We start from the raw sequence: 13,407 nt of genomic DNA on the forward strand, positions 1-13,407 counted from the left end.
TTGCCATCTGTAACATCTTGTAAACTTCCGAGAGCCTTGTAATTCAGTTGTCTCTGTTCTGGAGCAGGGGCGAGTGGAGGGAGTTGTCCTTAGGTGTATGTTGCTCATAGGAAGATGAAGTCCTTATTATTGTTATTCTCAGTACTATGTGTGAATATGTTAAAGGAAACACAGATGCACTTTAAAATTCATTCCACCTTTTTTTATCTATCAAGACTTAAATTTAAAATTCTTTGTCCTTTCCTTTCTTCTCTACATTTGTTGACATAAATTCCCAGTACAGTCCAGTGCTTGTCAATGTGCATTACAAATATCTAAGCAAAGGAAGAGAGAGTTACGTAGAGCAATAAAAGTAGTAATTTCACTTCTTTGAGTGCATTCATTTGTGATTTCAGGAGTATTTCATCGTCTAGTACTCCAAGACCTTTCTCTTCTAAAAATAAAGTCATTTTATACAGAATCTTGCTTATTTTGTTGGAATATATTATAGTTATTGATATCATATTAGGAAATGCAGAATGTAAATGTACTTATTCAAGTACTAATGAAACTCAAGATAAAAGAATCAAACACCATCATGTATGTCTGTTCACATTGCCTGGATTACTTTTCTATATGCAACTACAAATTTTCACTTTGAAAACTGGTTTAAATTTTACAGTATTTTAAGAACTTAATATAGAATATTGGCATACAGTTTGCAGAATATTATAATCAGATTCTTGGACTTTGACTTTACCAGACACTGTAGCATGAACAAGGTTACTTCACATAAGGCAGCCTGCGCAACTGGAATTTGCAGCAGTATAGATTCTTCTGTTCTTACTACATCATGCTTTTCTTGGAAACAAATACATTCTCAGATATAATCACAGCTTTTTATTTTATAGTCGAGAAATAGTAATGGAATTGAAAGCTGATGTTAAAGATTCGTGCAGTTATTTACATATCAGTACCCTTACTACTTCTATCGGAGACTTTGCCCTGTTTGCCATCTTGCTTAAAAGAGGAAAAAAATCACATAATTTTGCTTTTTTCATCTCTGAACTCTGCTAGTAATAACTTCAGATACGTATGTTGTTCTCTGTTCTCTTTTGGACTTTTTTTTCCTTTTTTTTTTTTTTTTTTTTTTTCCCCTTAAGATCTGGAAGACTCCCAGTACTCCTCCTCATAATTGGTGTATGTGCTTAACCCTAAATTGTGCATTATGGCAGACAAATTAACAAGAATTGCTATTGTCAACCATGACAAGTGTAAGCCAAAGAAATGCCGTCAAGAATGCAAGAAGAGTTGTCCTGTGGTTCGAATGGGTAAGAAATGTAACTTAACAAAGTATTTAAGCAATTGGAGAAGTTTTAAATAATGTTCTACTAGAAGGAACTAGTTTTTCATAATTGCTAGTTTTTTGTTTATCATTCATGCTTTGTTCCATAAAGCCTTTAGAAGTTTCACTGAAGCATGAACAATTCATAGTAATAAAGCCACTTTTCAGGTCTTCAGATGATCTGAAGCTTCAGTGAGTGTTAATCAGTTACATGTTCCTGTGTGGAATTTATTAGTACTGGCAAGAATTCTGATTCATCAGAAACTTTCTTGAGTTAATCGTATTCTTTTTCACCAGGAAAACTTTGCATAGAAGTCACATCACTGAGCAAAATAGCATGGATCTCAGAAACACTTTGTATTGGTTGTGGTATTTGCATCAAGGTAAAAGTTAGGCTACTTTATTTAAAGTGATAAAATTTCCGTATTATGCTATTATATTTAGTAATTATGTTTAGTAATGCATACTGTAACTTCAAAAAAATTTTTGTTTCCCTGAATAATCAGACCTTGTTAACTGTTATTGTTTATAGAAAGTGAAGTACTCTGTGAGTTTACTCAAATGGTTGGGTTGCAGGCTGTGGTTGGTAACTTTTTGTTTGTGGCTTTGTTTTTGTTTGGTTTTGTTTGTTTGATTGTGGCTATAGACACCTAGCAATAGAAAGATGTTTTTGTAAAAGAGCTAGACAATATATGCAGTGTGCCTCATTTTTATTGTAGACTGACAGTCTAAACTGCTAACTGTTTAATTGGAAAAATGTGCTATAGAACTTCTTTGGAAAGTTGGCTATATAAATGAAAGTGAAATAATTTGGTAAAAGTTCTTGTAAAAATATTTAAATGCACAGCTGGTTGCAGTACAGAACATAGCATTTTGTTAATAAATTGTTTGTGTGCACTAGTAATCTATAACTTTATTTCAATTACAGAAATGTCCTTTTGGAGCCTTGTCAATTGTTAACTTACCTAGCAACCTGGAGAAAGAAACTACGCATAGATATTGTGCCAATGCCTTCAAACTTCACAGGTATTTTATTTTTCAAATTAATGTGAGGGAGACAAAAATCCAAGTTTTTGATAGTCTAAACAGAGTGCACATCAAGGTGTTCTTGGTTATTACCTCAGTAGCTTCCTTTTTGAATGTTAGTTACTTTTTTCTTATTGAAAAGTATTATAATGAAATAAAATTTTAGGGCTCATTTTAACAGAGCTGTTTAAAGAACAGATTGCTCTTAAATCTTTCTTATGATCTTCTATTTTTAAGGAATATTGATTTAATTTGAATTATATATTGGCGAGTTAACAAAGTAGGCTGAAAGAATCAGGAAGTCTGAAAACAGGTTGTAACATTTGCTTGACTACTAAATGTTGGTGTATGATGGCATTAATATAATCCAAAGTTATTGATGTTTTGTACAGGTTGCCTATCCCTCGTCCAGGTGAAGTACTGGGATTGGTTGGAACCAACGGTATTGGAAAATCAACTGCCTTGAAGATTTTAGCAGGAAAACAGAAGCCGAATCTTGGAAAATATGATGTATGTATCAGCAGTAAAATAGAGTTGGCATTATAGATAGCTATGGCTATATTTTTTTCACTGAATTTTCATATCTGTGAACGCGATAGGATTTGCAAGGACGTTGGCACTTTCCCTATTACCAGGTGACCTACTCCACACAGAAACAATAGTAGGAGGATGTTAACAAAGGTTTTTTTGCAAATTCTGTATATCTTTCAAGAAAGATAAGGGTACTAATTACATTTGTAAGTCAGTAAAGATAAATATGAGAGATAGGTCTCTGTCTTTAAGTCACACTTAAGGTTTGGGGTTTTTTATACCAGTCTTTAAAAATGTCAACTTTTTTTTCTCTGCACAATTTACCTATTCCTAATCAAGGAATTTAAGTAGCTCAATTTTGGAGTTTCTTCTAAGTTCAATATTTTTCTTATCTGAACAGCTCTCGTGTCTATGAGCACTTACCATGTATCCTTTTGATCTCTTAGGCTTTTTTATCTTTGATTCTTTTGAAGACGATCTCTTATAAGTCGTTATCATAGGTTGTTGTTGAACATAATTCCCACTGTACACTTTAATACTAAGTTCTGAAAATCTGTAGTTTCTTCGTGTTCATTTAAAATGTTTTTTCTTGAAAGGGCTAGTGACACCTGGGGAAAAAGATCTGAACTTCTGCCCTCTGTTTTGCAATTTTACAATTTTTCTATTTCTTTTTAATGGAAACTTTGCAGAGGCAACATAACAGTTTGGCAACTAGCTTTTATACAGGCTTTTTTTTTTAATCTTGCAAGTACATTCTATTTGCTGTATTGATCAGAATTTTAAAATAAAATATTTTTTTAATGATGTTTTTAGAATGGTATAAGTAAACACAGCCTTTAATTTTGTCACAGGATCCACCTGACTGGCAAGAAATTTTGACTTATTTCCGAGGATCTGAATTACAAAATTATTTTACCAAGATCCTGGAAGATGACCTGAAAGCTATCATTAAACCTCAGTACGTGGACCAGATCCCTAAAGCTGCAAAGGTGAGAAATTTCATGAGCTAATGGAAAGCTGGGAGCTTCTCCTATAATATTTCTTTTGTGTTTAAAGATCTTATTTATCAGCATAATTCAATGTAAAAAATCCACTACTGTCTGAAACTTCTAATGTTGATAAACGTGGGTATTTTTTATCATTTATCATGCAGGGAACGGTGGGATCAATTCTGGATCGAAAGGATGAAACTAAGACACAAACTGTCGTATGTCAGCAGCTTGGTACGTAATTTTGTAAAGTCAAACTTCAAAGTATTTGAGAAATACATTTTTACTGAAAAAATAAACTTACTACTTATGTGATAGTAGACTTAAATTATACCAATTTTAAAAAAAGATAGAAAAAAGTAAAGATGCTTTAGTTTAAAGCCTAGGGCTTGCTGTAAGCATATCTGAACCAATGCCAAGAATACTTTCTAGTGGCAAAGGCAAACTAATTGATCCATGCTAGTTAACAGAATCTAATGCAGTTTCTGTTTTCATGGTAGAAAAAGAATTCCAGTTACCATCTGCTGCTCTTGCTTGCTTACAACTCTGGCAAAATGTTAGCATCCCCTCTTGTGAGAACACTTGCATATAGAAAACACCATGCAAAAAAAAAAAAAATTTACCACCGCCTCCCATGCCCTGCCCCCCCCCCCCCCCCCAAAAAAAGAAAACCCACCTGTGTATAGCTAATTATAATGGGAGTGATACTGACTTCTGAGATTAATGCAATTAATAACTTCTGCATAATCCAGCCCTGTTAATTTTTTGTAGGTGTTTTATATTCAGTTGTTACTAAATTTAGGTGTTGCTGAATTAACAACAGGGTTCTTTTCAGTAGATCTGGGTTTTAAAGGTGGGGTTGCATTGTGCCACCAAGAGCATGGTCATTGAGTCCCACTTAACTTACTAGTGAAACACCAGTGAACGTCTGCTGTGATTATACATGTTTCTGTAGGTAATAAAAATATGAACTGTTGTGTTGGTTATAACATATCTAAAATTAACCACTTATTTGCAGACTTAACCCATCTGAAAGAAAGAAATGTTGAGGACCTTTCAGGAGGAGAACTTCAGAGATTTGCTTGTGCAGTTGTTTGCATTCAGAAGGCTGATATGTATGTTTAGTTTAATTCTGTTACACATTGCTTCTAATAATCTGTCTCAGGATATGGTCCTCTAATTTACATTTATTGTTAGAAATAATACTTTCATCTGAAATATTTAAACAAAAGGATTTTTTAAAAAAAAAAGTTTTACCAACTCGGAAGCAGAGATCCACATTTACTCCATATATAATCTCTGGGGTTTTTATACTTTAATTCATCTGACTGGAAATAGCTAATTCCGGAGGCCAATGTTAAATTTCAGCATCGCAACTTCATCACCTTTCCCTAATCCCACATGAATGTATCCTGTTTGACAGCGTACCTCACTTAGCCTCTCTGAATAAGAGATGGACACCTCTGGGAACTTGCGTCCCCCTTCTTCTGTCTTGCAACCAGGAAATTGCTGTCTAGTCTATGCTGTTTCCTGACTCCTTGGGACCAAGAAAGCAAGATCAGAAGAGTTGCGGGGTTTTGGGTTTTTGCTTTGATTTTTTTTTTTTTTTTTTGGTGGGGGTTTTTTGGTTGGCTGGGGTTTTTTTTTGGTTGGTGCAGGTTTTGGGTGGGTTTTATTGTTTGTTTTGTTTCTCTCTTTTGGAAGATGTTCTTCTTCCAAGTCTCCTAAAGTACTTTGGCACTTTTCAGTTCATGTTAAATTTAAGCCAAATCAGAACTGAGTGCATGGGATCTCTAACTGACTGCTGATTTCTCGTAACATTTGATAACTTTGTCAGAGCTTTTGGCAAAGTAATACTTAACTCAAACTGTTTAACAATGTCACGTGACAGTCCTATCAGAGATTCAAGGCAGGTGTCAGTACATAATTCTCTTTTTTTGTCTCTCTCTCAATATAAATAATGTTTTTTATTTCTGTGTGTTTAACAGTTGAAATGTTAGTATTAGATTTGAATACGTAGAAAGCTTGCATTCACCAAGACTTCATTCTTTCTTTTGGGGCTAGCTTCATGTTTGATGAACCCTCTAGCTACCTAGATGTGAAGCAGCGTTTGAAGGCTGCCATTACTATTCGATCCCTAATAAACCCTGACAGGTAAATACAAACTTGAAATGTTTTGCTAGAATGTAATAATAGGTGACTGTTTACAGAGGGAAGAAACACCCAGTCCCTCTCCTTAGAAGTGCTGATTTCTCAGCATGGTACACTAACAGATGTTTAAAATATGCTAAGTCAGTAATACTCTGTTCCTTTGCATTTTAGAAACTTATTTCCTATAGTTTCTGTACTATTTCAGCATTTTGTAATAAGGATGTGAAAATATAGGTTGTTATTTTTCACTTGAATATTGCTGTTCCATGCCTTTCTCACAAATTTTTTTTTTTTAAATGTGCCAAGTACTTTTCACTCCAGTCAATCAATATCCTTCCACTTACTGTACATAAAGAAGCTGCCAGTTTACACCAAAGATGGACTTTGAACTTGTCATTCACAATGTCTGTTTATTGGACAGTTTAAAAAAAAATGCTTATCAGAGATTTGAACTCTATCCTTATTTAGTATAAAGCTAAGAAACCATATTAAATGAAAATCATGCTGATAGCTTCTGCTTATGCAAGACTAGAGTAAGAAAGAAAGACAAAATGTTTTGCGTTGAAGTATAAAAGCGTATCTCTGGCTCTCTTTCAGATACATTATTGTTGTAGAGCATGATCTAAGTGTGTTAGATTATCTCTCTGACTTCATCTGCTGCCTGTATGGTGTGCCAAGTGCTTACGGTGTTGTTACTATGCCTTTCAGCGTAAGAGAAGGTAATTCTTGATATATTTCTCTTTTTAAACATACCAAAAAAAATTTTGTGGCAGAAAATAAAAAGGTACCAAAATGCTAGTTGTCCACTATGTGAACATGTCTTCTTCCTGTTACAGTTCAGTAACTAAAAAACTACTGTTTTATTTTGTGCAGAATTTCTGTTTTACATGATCCTAAATTTCTGACTCAACCCAAAAGTCTTAATTATGACATACCCTTTGTCTCTTGCTATGGACATAATTTTGATACTTGCAGGTGTTTTGTAAACAGTGGAATTACACAAAAGACCCTATAAATAGTAAAGAAAGGGCAGGAGACAGTTTGCACAGTACAGAGGTATGTAGTGTTCGACTGAATTGACCACACTTGTAGCACTGAGACTCCGTAGTAACTGTTGTTGTGAGAATGGGTCCAACAGCAGTAGTTTCTTTAAACCCTACACACACTACTAATACTAGGTTTTCAGGAAGAGTTTCTTTAGCCTTTCTGTAATTTTGGTCAGATTTTTCTTCATCCAATTTGTGTAATGTACACACTTTCAAATAGGAGGTTTTGTTGCCTCTGTTACGGCATTTAAAATCTGATGTTCTCCTTATCTGATTTAAATTCTTGGCTGTAAATTCCAATTCATCTTGTTTGTCATAGACCTTTTTTAATGATTTTCCCCCCCCCCCCCCCCTTTTCTTCGCCAACACATTTTAAAATCTGATGTTCTCCTTATCTGATTTAAATTCTTGGTTGTAAATTCCAATTCATCTTGTCTTGTTTGTCATAGACCTTTTTTAATGATTTTTTTCCCCCCCCCTCTCTTCATAGGCATAAACATTTTCTTAGATGGCTATGTTCCAACAGAAAATCTAAGGTTTCGAGATGCATCTCTGGTATTCAAAGTGGCTGAGACAGCTAACGAAGAGGAGGTTAAAAAGATGTGCATGTACAAATATCCAGGAATGAAAAAAAAGATGGGAGAATTTGAACTATCCATAGTAGCTGGAGAATTCACTGATTCTGAAATTATGGTGATGTTAGGGGAAAATGGTAAGTGCAGTTCTTGTTGGAAACTGCCTCTACAGCCCTAAATATGCTCCTAAAGCCCTTTTTCAGTCTGGGAGCCAGGCTCCAAAATCACTGGTTTTGAGTCAGGTTGAACTGCTCATTTCCTAGTGAAGATTTCATGCCATGAGCTTGCTCTCTATAAAGCAGAAACTTGCAGCTACCAGATGTTAATGATGTCATTGTGTTTGTCTGTGACCCCATTTGAAGAACTTAGATTGGCGGGAGGATGATTGACCTGATGAGCTTAGCCACAAAACTATTGTAGTTTTAGATGTCTCTTCCATTTGAAAAAGCAAGTAATAGCAAGTGCTGCTTGCTGGAAGTCAATATAGGAATTATCAAAGCAGTCGAATTTTAAAATGTATTCCTTATTAAGTCTTTATTTTACTGTATCAGTGACTTAATTGTTAGAGCTCTAAGTTACTAAAAGGTCTGAATATGTAACTTGCATTGTATTTTAGGAACTGGCAAAACTACATTTATCCGAATGCTTGCAGGAAGACTTACGCCTGATGAAGGAGGTAGTGCTTAATCCCTTAGTTGAAATCTATTTTGAAGATACTGGAAGGCTCTTGCTTCATTATAATTTTTTTTTTTTTTTTTTTAATAGGTGAGGTCCCGGTTCTAAATGTCAGCTACAAACCACAGAAGATCAGTCCTAAATCTACAGTATGTTTCAGCCTTATTTATTTAAGTATTGCGTTTGCTACAAAAAGCATGTTGGTAGTACACAGGTAGAATTTCTTTATGCCTGGAACAAAAAGCTCTATTAATTGTATTTCTTGTTTTCTTGTGGTGTGGTGCATAAAACTAAGTGGCAACATTTTTCTTCTAATAGGGAAGTGTCCGTCAGCTACTGCATGAGAAGATCAGAGATGCCTATACACATCCCCAGTTTGTAACTGATGTAATGAAACCTCTTCAGATAGAAAACATCATTGACCAGGAGGTATTAATTGCCCGAGACAACATCCTGACTTTTCTTCTTTAATTCTGTGCCAGTACCTGAACTAAATAAGGCCTTATTCCCCCCTCCCTACCCCAACAGGTTCAAACATTGTCTGGTGGCGAGTTGCAGCGCGTAGCATTAGCTCTTTGTCTTGGTAAACCTGCAGATGTCTACCTAATTGATGAACCTTCAGCATATTTGGACTCTGAACAACGTCTAATGGCTGCTAGAGTCATTAAACGGTAAAGTATGCATGATGGGGAAAAAGGACTGAAACTTTGGGAAGTTTTACAGAAAGTTTATATTTGGTGCACTCTCTTTTTCTTTTTAATTTCTATTTCAGTTTCATTCTCCATGCTAAAAAAACAGCTTTTGTGGTAGAACACGATTTTATCATGGCTACATATCTTGCTGATCGTGTGATTGTTTTTGATGGTATTCCTTCCAAGAACACACTTGCGAACAGGTAAGAGACTTGTTTGGATTAGAAGCAAGATAAAGGAGGATAACATAGAAATAAATTGCTTATCAGAAGCATCAATAAAAACAAGGCGGTGAAGCGTCTCTGCCTATGGAAATTCAAGCTGCATTTAAAGTCATCCAAGAGTGCCCTGAGGGTTCTGGCTTTTGTTCTGAAGTGAGGAAAAGAAAATACGATTGACCCACACTTGGAGGCTGCCTAGACACAGAGTTGGGGCATAGTTGGAGAATATAACTCAGCCCTCAAAAACTGGTCCAGCTCCGGGCTTAAACTAGCCTTAAGCAACTGCACACCGATTAAATGACAATCGGAGGAGAACAGGTAAGTGGCATCAATTGTAAGGAATGGAAAAAAAGGACCAATTGTAAACTACATTTGTGAAAATAACTTTCAGATGTATTAAAAGAAAGCGGTGTACTGAGGGTAGCTGTGTGCAAATCCCGTGAAGCACAAGTCTTGACAGCAGTAGAACATGTACACTACCTACGAGTTTTACTCTTTCAAGGCTGTCTCTCTTGATATGTCCGCTTTTGTTTCTGTAAATAATTCCATGTAAATTACAGAGACTTTTTGAGGAGCAGCCTTATTGGAAATTGGGCTTTTAAAGCAGTATAATTACCAAGGACACAACGTGAGCCAGATGAAGTAAGCACGTTGCTCTAGCAATGTGTTTAACAACATTTTTTGTGTTTACAACACATTGTTAGCCAGGTTTTGATGGTATTCCTCCTAAGAACACACTTGTTTGAATTAAAAAATCATGATCATGTAACTGTTTCTCAGCATCAGTTATGTGTTAGCATCTTTGTTACATCTTGCTAATGGTGCAGCTCTGGCTTTTTTTCTTTGAATGTAGATAACTTAAGTGTGCCAGCACAGGCACATGCGTGGACACAAAGTAAAAAGAATGTAAAGATGGCAGCCTGAAGACTTGTAGTGCCATGCCGAGATACTGCTGACAGATGACAGCAGTAGTTACAACTTCTTGTCCAAGACATGATTTGCCTGAAAATGCAGCATATCCTGGCATGTCAAATACAGCTCACGTTAGCAGACCTGCATGAGCTCAGGATGGAGGTCAAAGCTGCCTGTAATCCTGCACAGTGTAGAACTTACGAAGATTTAGCTGGAATGTTCTTCTCTCTTAACAGTCCACAGACTCTTTTGGCTGGAATGAACAAGTTTTTGTCTCAACTTGAAATCACTTTTAGAAGAGACCCCAACAATTACAGACCAAGAATAAACAAACTCAATTCAATCAAGGTAAGAGAGAAGCACCTTTACAGTAAAGCAGCCATGACTGGTTTATATAAAGCCAGGTATATAAAATAAGGAACAAAATGAAGAGTAACCCAGTAGTTCTGCTGTGCTGGAACACGTGAAACAAGTAGCAAGAGTAATAAGGAAGGTAGAAAGGAGTTTAGATAAGTATCTTTTTATTTCAAAGACTAAGTACTTCAAGTAACCCTGACCTCTTTTCTCTTCCCAAGGATGTGGAACAAAAGAAGAGTGGAAACTACTTTTTCCTGGATGACTAAATACTGCGTCTGAGCATCTCTGTAACGGGCATATAGAAATGCATATTGGCATCTAAACATTTGTGGATGAGAAGGCTCAGTCAGGTTTTAGAACACTTAATCTTCTGGAGCTTGAAATCTCTTGCTGCGTGTAACATCTGAGTAGCAGTGTAAATCCTAGTCTGAGTAAAACTGCCACTTTATAAGATTTTGGTGACACAGCCCTATTTTCAGTGTAATAATTTCAAAATAGACCACCTTGAAATTGTGCAAATGAGTCTCCTGATTTTTCAAACTTTAAGGGAGGTTTTCAATTCAATATATATTACCCATGTACTAAGTACTGATTGCACTTCCTCATTCTAAGAATATTTGAAGCTGTTTTCTGTATGAGAGGCAAGCTTCCCAAGAATGTCAGGCTGAATCTCTCTGGATGAGGGTTTCCATCAATAAATATCCTCCTAACTTACAGCTCTTCAGTGACACAGTGCAAAAATTCTTGAATTACTGATTCAGAAGTGTATATGTTTATAGGACATATATGTGTCAGGCACACCTTTTCTCGTGCTACAGAGAACACCACACAAAAGATAGATGGAGTACAAACAATATAAAGGAAGATACCTACACTGCTTTAGTCATCTGTCCCTGTTCATCTTCTCAGCCCAAGTTACAGGACACTAGTAAAGTTAAATAAAGTCTTAAAGTATTAAAATCCTTTCTATCTTCTGTAACTTAAACCTCCATACTGAAGAAAGGTTAATGGCTGTTTTTTCCAATTTGTTCCTCCACGGGTAAGTGCTGGCACCCACTCTCTTTCCATGGAAAGATTAACCTTGTAAAAACTTAAGATGCAAGAATTACTTTTGCCTAAAGCAAAAGCTTTGATCCTTACTATAGACAAAAATGAAGGTAAATATAGCTTGTCAAAAATCAGTTACCATATAAAATAAGGTCTTTCAGGGAGACAGAGGGAAAAGTGTCTATATTTAGGGGTTCCTACTTACTTGTGTAAAAATAACTTTATCTTAAAAGTAAGGAGGGGTATTTTCCATGCAACAGCTGTCTTCTGCCTTCATTGGCATGTGAAAAATCTTACAAGAGATAAAACATGGCTTTGTTCTTTATTTACATTTTTGCCTCATACGTTACAGGAGAAGGTAGTGGCTTGTCAGTTTTTGGGTGTTTTTTTTAAAGCCATTATGTGTGTTAATAACTTGGATATTTTATAATCTTGGCAGTATTGGGCGTTAAGACACACTCCACCTCACTATGGCTAGCTGGCAACAGAAATACATCCATGGTACACCAGCAGAGGTACTCCATGAAGAAGTACAGGTGATAAATACTGCCTTACACCACCACCATGTGTTGGGACAGAAACTCCTAAAGGCCAAGTAAAACTTCTAGTTAAAGTCATGCAGATGAGTACGAATCCTTTTGGACTAGAGTTCCACATCATCTGTTAATCAGCCCTAATTAGGGTGAGGTAATGATATGGTTTTATTTTTATTACATATAGCCCCCTACGAACCAGTGGAATCCTGCAACCTAAAACATCTTGCCCCAGGTAAAGGGTTTGGCCAATCAATCTACAAGTCTTTCAGCAAAACCAGAGGAAACCATACTTAGTCAACAGTGAAGGTGGAGAAAATCCTACATCTGCACCTGTCCTAGAGTAACAAGGTGGGCACAGGCCCAGGGTAAATGCTTTAAGTCAATTTTTAAAAGTAAATTCTAAAAGCACAGCCCTATCAGCTACTGCCATGCCTATGGTTTTCCATCTGATTTCCCAAGGAGTAGATGTTACTGCCTTTGTTCTTGCAACAAAGCTCATGATTAAATGCCTGCTGTAGTACCAAATGATTATTTCAGCAGTTGCTGGACAGATTTGGGCTACAAACTGGAGTTACATTTTAGAACCTCCCAGGAAAGGTGACAAGAAGCCCCTTTGAAGTCTTTGTAGTAGTACAGGTAAACAGAGGACCACAATGGTATCAACTGTTAAAGCCCTCAGTTCTCAACCTGAAAAGTGCCTCTCTTGAAACTTTCTATATGTTTCTGGGTGGAAAAGTATTTAGATTAAAAAAACCCAACAGCAAAACCCATAGCCCGTACTCTTTTGAGTAAGAACTAGACATCCAGTTTATGTTCCCTTTTAGTCTGAAGCTTGCCTACATATTAGCTAATTGTAGACAGCAGCAGAACTATAAATGAGTGGCTCTATCAGAACAAAACCATACATTTAATGTCATTGTGACAGTTTCAAATATGTAAGTGTAACTTAAGAAGAAACTGAAAAGACAAACATTTATTTTAAGTAGGGTTTTATACATGGCATGCATCTGAAAAGAAGTTCGTCATCACATAACTGTCACTCAAGTTTCCTGATCAAGGGTGTACAATCTCAGACATGAATGAAAGGGTACAATCACCTACGCTAGTATATACAGAGATATAAAAATATACACAACAGTGAATCTTACAGAGCAACAGAGCCGAGTGAATGCTGTGCACACCGCACTCTCTGAGTTCGGACAGCTGAACATCCAAACTACAAAGGCAACAGGAACACTGCAGAGATCATTACCAGGGTCAGAAGAAACAGCATCGGAACTCTGACACAGTGTAAAAATATAAGGCAGAAGCCACTTTCTTCTGAG

General features: G+C 36.1%; 1 protein-coding gene across 1 annotated transcript; it reads left to right on the plus strand.

Moving 5' to 3' along the window:
* Positions 1 to 1,141: 1,141 nt before the first annotated feature.
* Positions 1,142 to 11,018, plus strand: ABCE1 (ATP-binding cassette, sub-family E (OABP), member 1). Its single transcript, XM_010293462.1, has 17 exons — positions 1,142 to 1,310; positions 1,622 to 1,707; positions 2,253 to 2,350; positions 2,743 to 2,860; positions 3,733 to 3,870; positions 4,035 to 4,104; positions 4,889 to 4,985; positions 5,935 to 6,024; positions 6,619 to 6,740; positions 7,558 to 7,779; positions 8,259 to 8,318; positions 8,408 to 8,466; positions 8,636 to 8,746; positions 8,846 to 8,988; positions 9,090 to 9,212; positions 10,379 to 10,490; positions 10,718 to 11,018. Exons 1-17 carry the CDS (start codon positions 1,208 to 1,210, stop codon positions 10,763 to 10,765), a joined length of 1,800 nt encoding a protein of 599 aa, XP_010291764.1. The 5' UTR covers positions 1,142 to 1,207; the 3' UTR covers positions 10,766 to 11,018.
* The last annotated feature ends 2,389 nt before the right edge of the window (positions 11,019 to 13,407 follow it).

This window comes from Phaethon lepturus, unplaced genomic scaffold (assembly GCF_000687285.1).
Source record: "Phaethon lepturus isolate BGI_N335 unplaced genomic scaffold, ASM68728v1 scaffold11328, whole genome shotgun sequence".
NCBI classification, from domain to species: domain Eukaryota; kingdom Metazoa; phylum Chordata; class Aves; order Phaethontiformes; family Phaethontidae; genus Phaethon; species Phaethon lepturus.

Coding starts and splice junctions, on each gene's coding strand:
- ABCE1 (XM_010293462.1), top strand. CDS start 1,208: ATGGCAGACAAATTAACAAGAATTGCTATTGTCAACCATGACAAGTGT. Junction 1,708..2,252: donor GTTGTGGTATTTGCATCAAG/GTAAAAGTTAGG, acceptor TTTCAATTACAG/AAATGTCCTTTTGGAGCCTT. Junction 7,780..8,258: donor GGTGATGTTAGGGGAAAATG/GTAAGTGCAGTT, acceptor ATTGTATTTTAG/GAACTGGCAAAACTACATTT.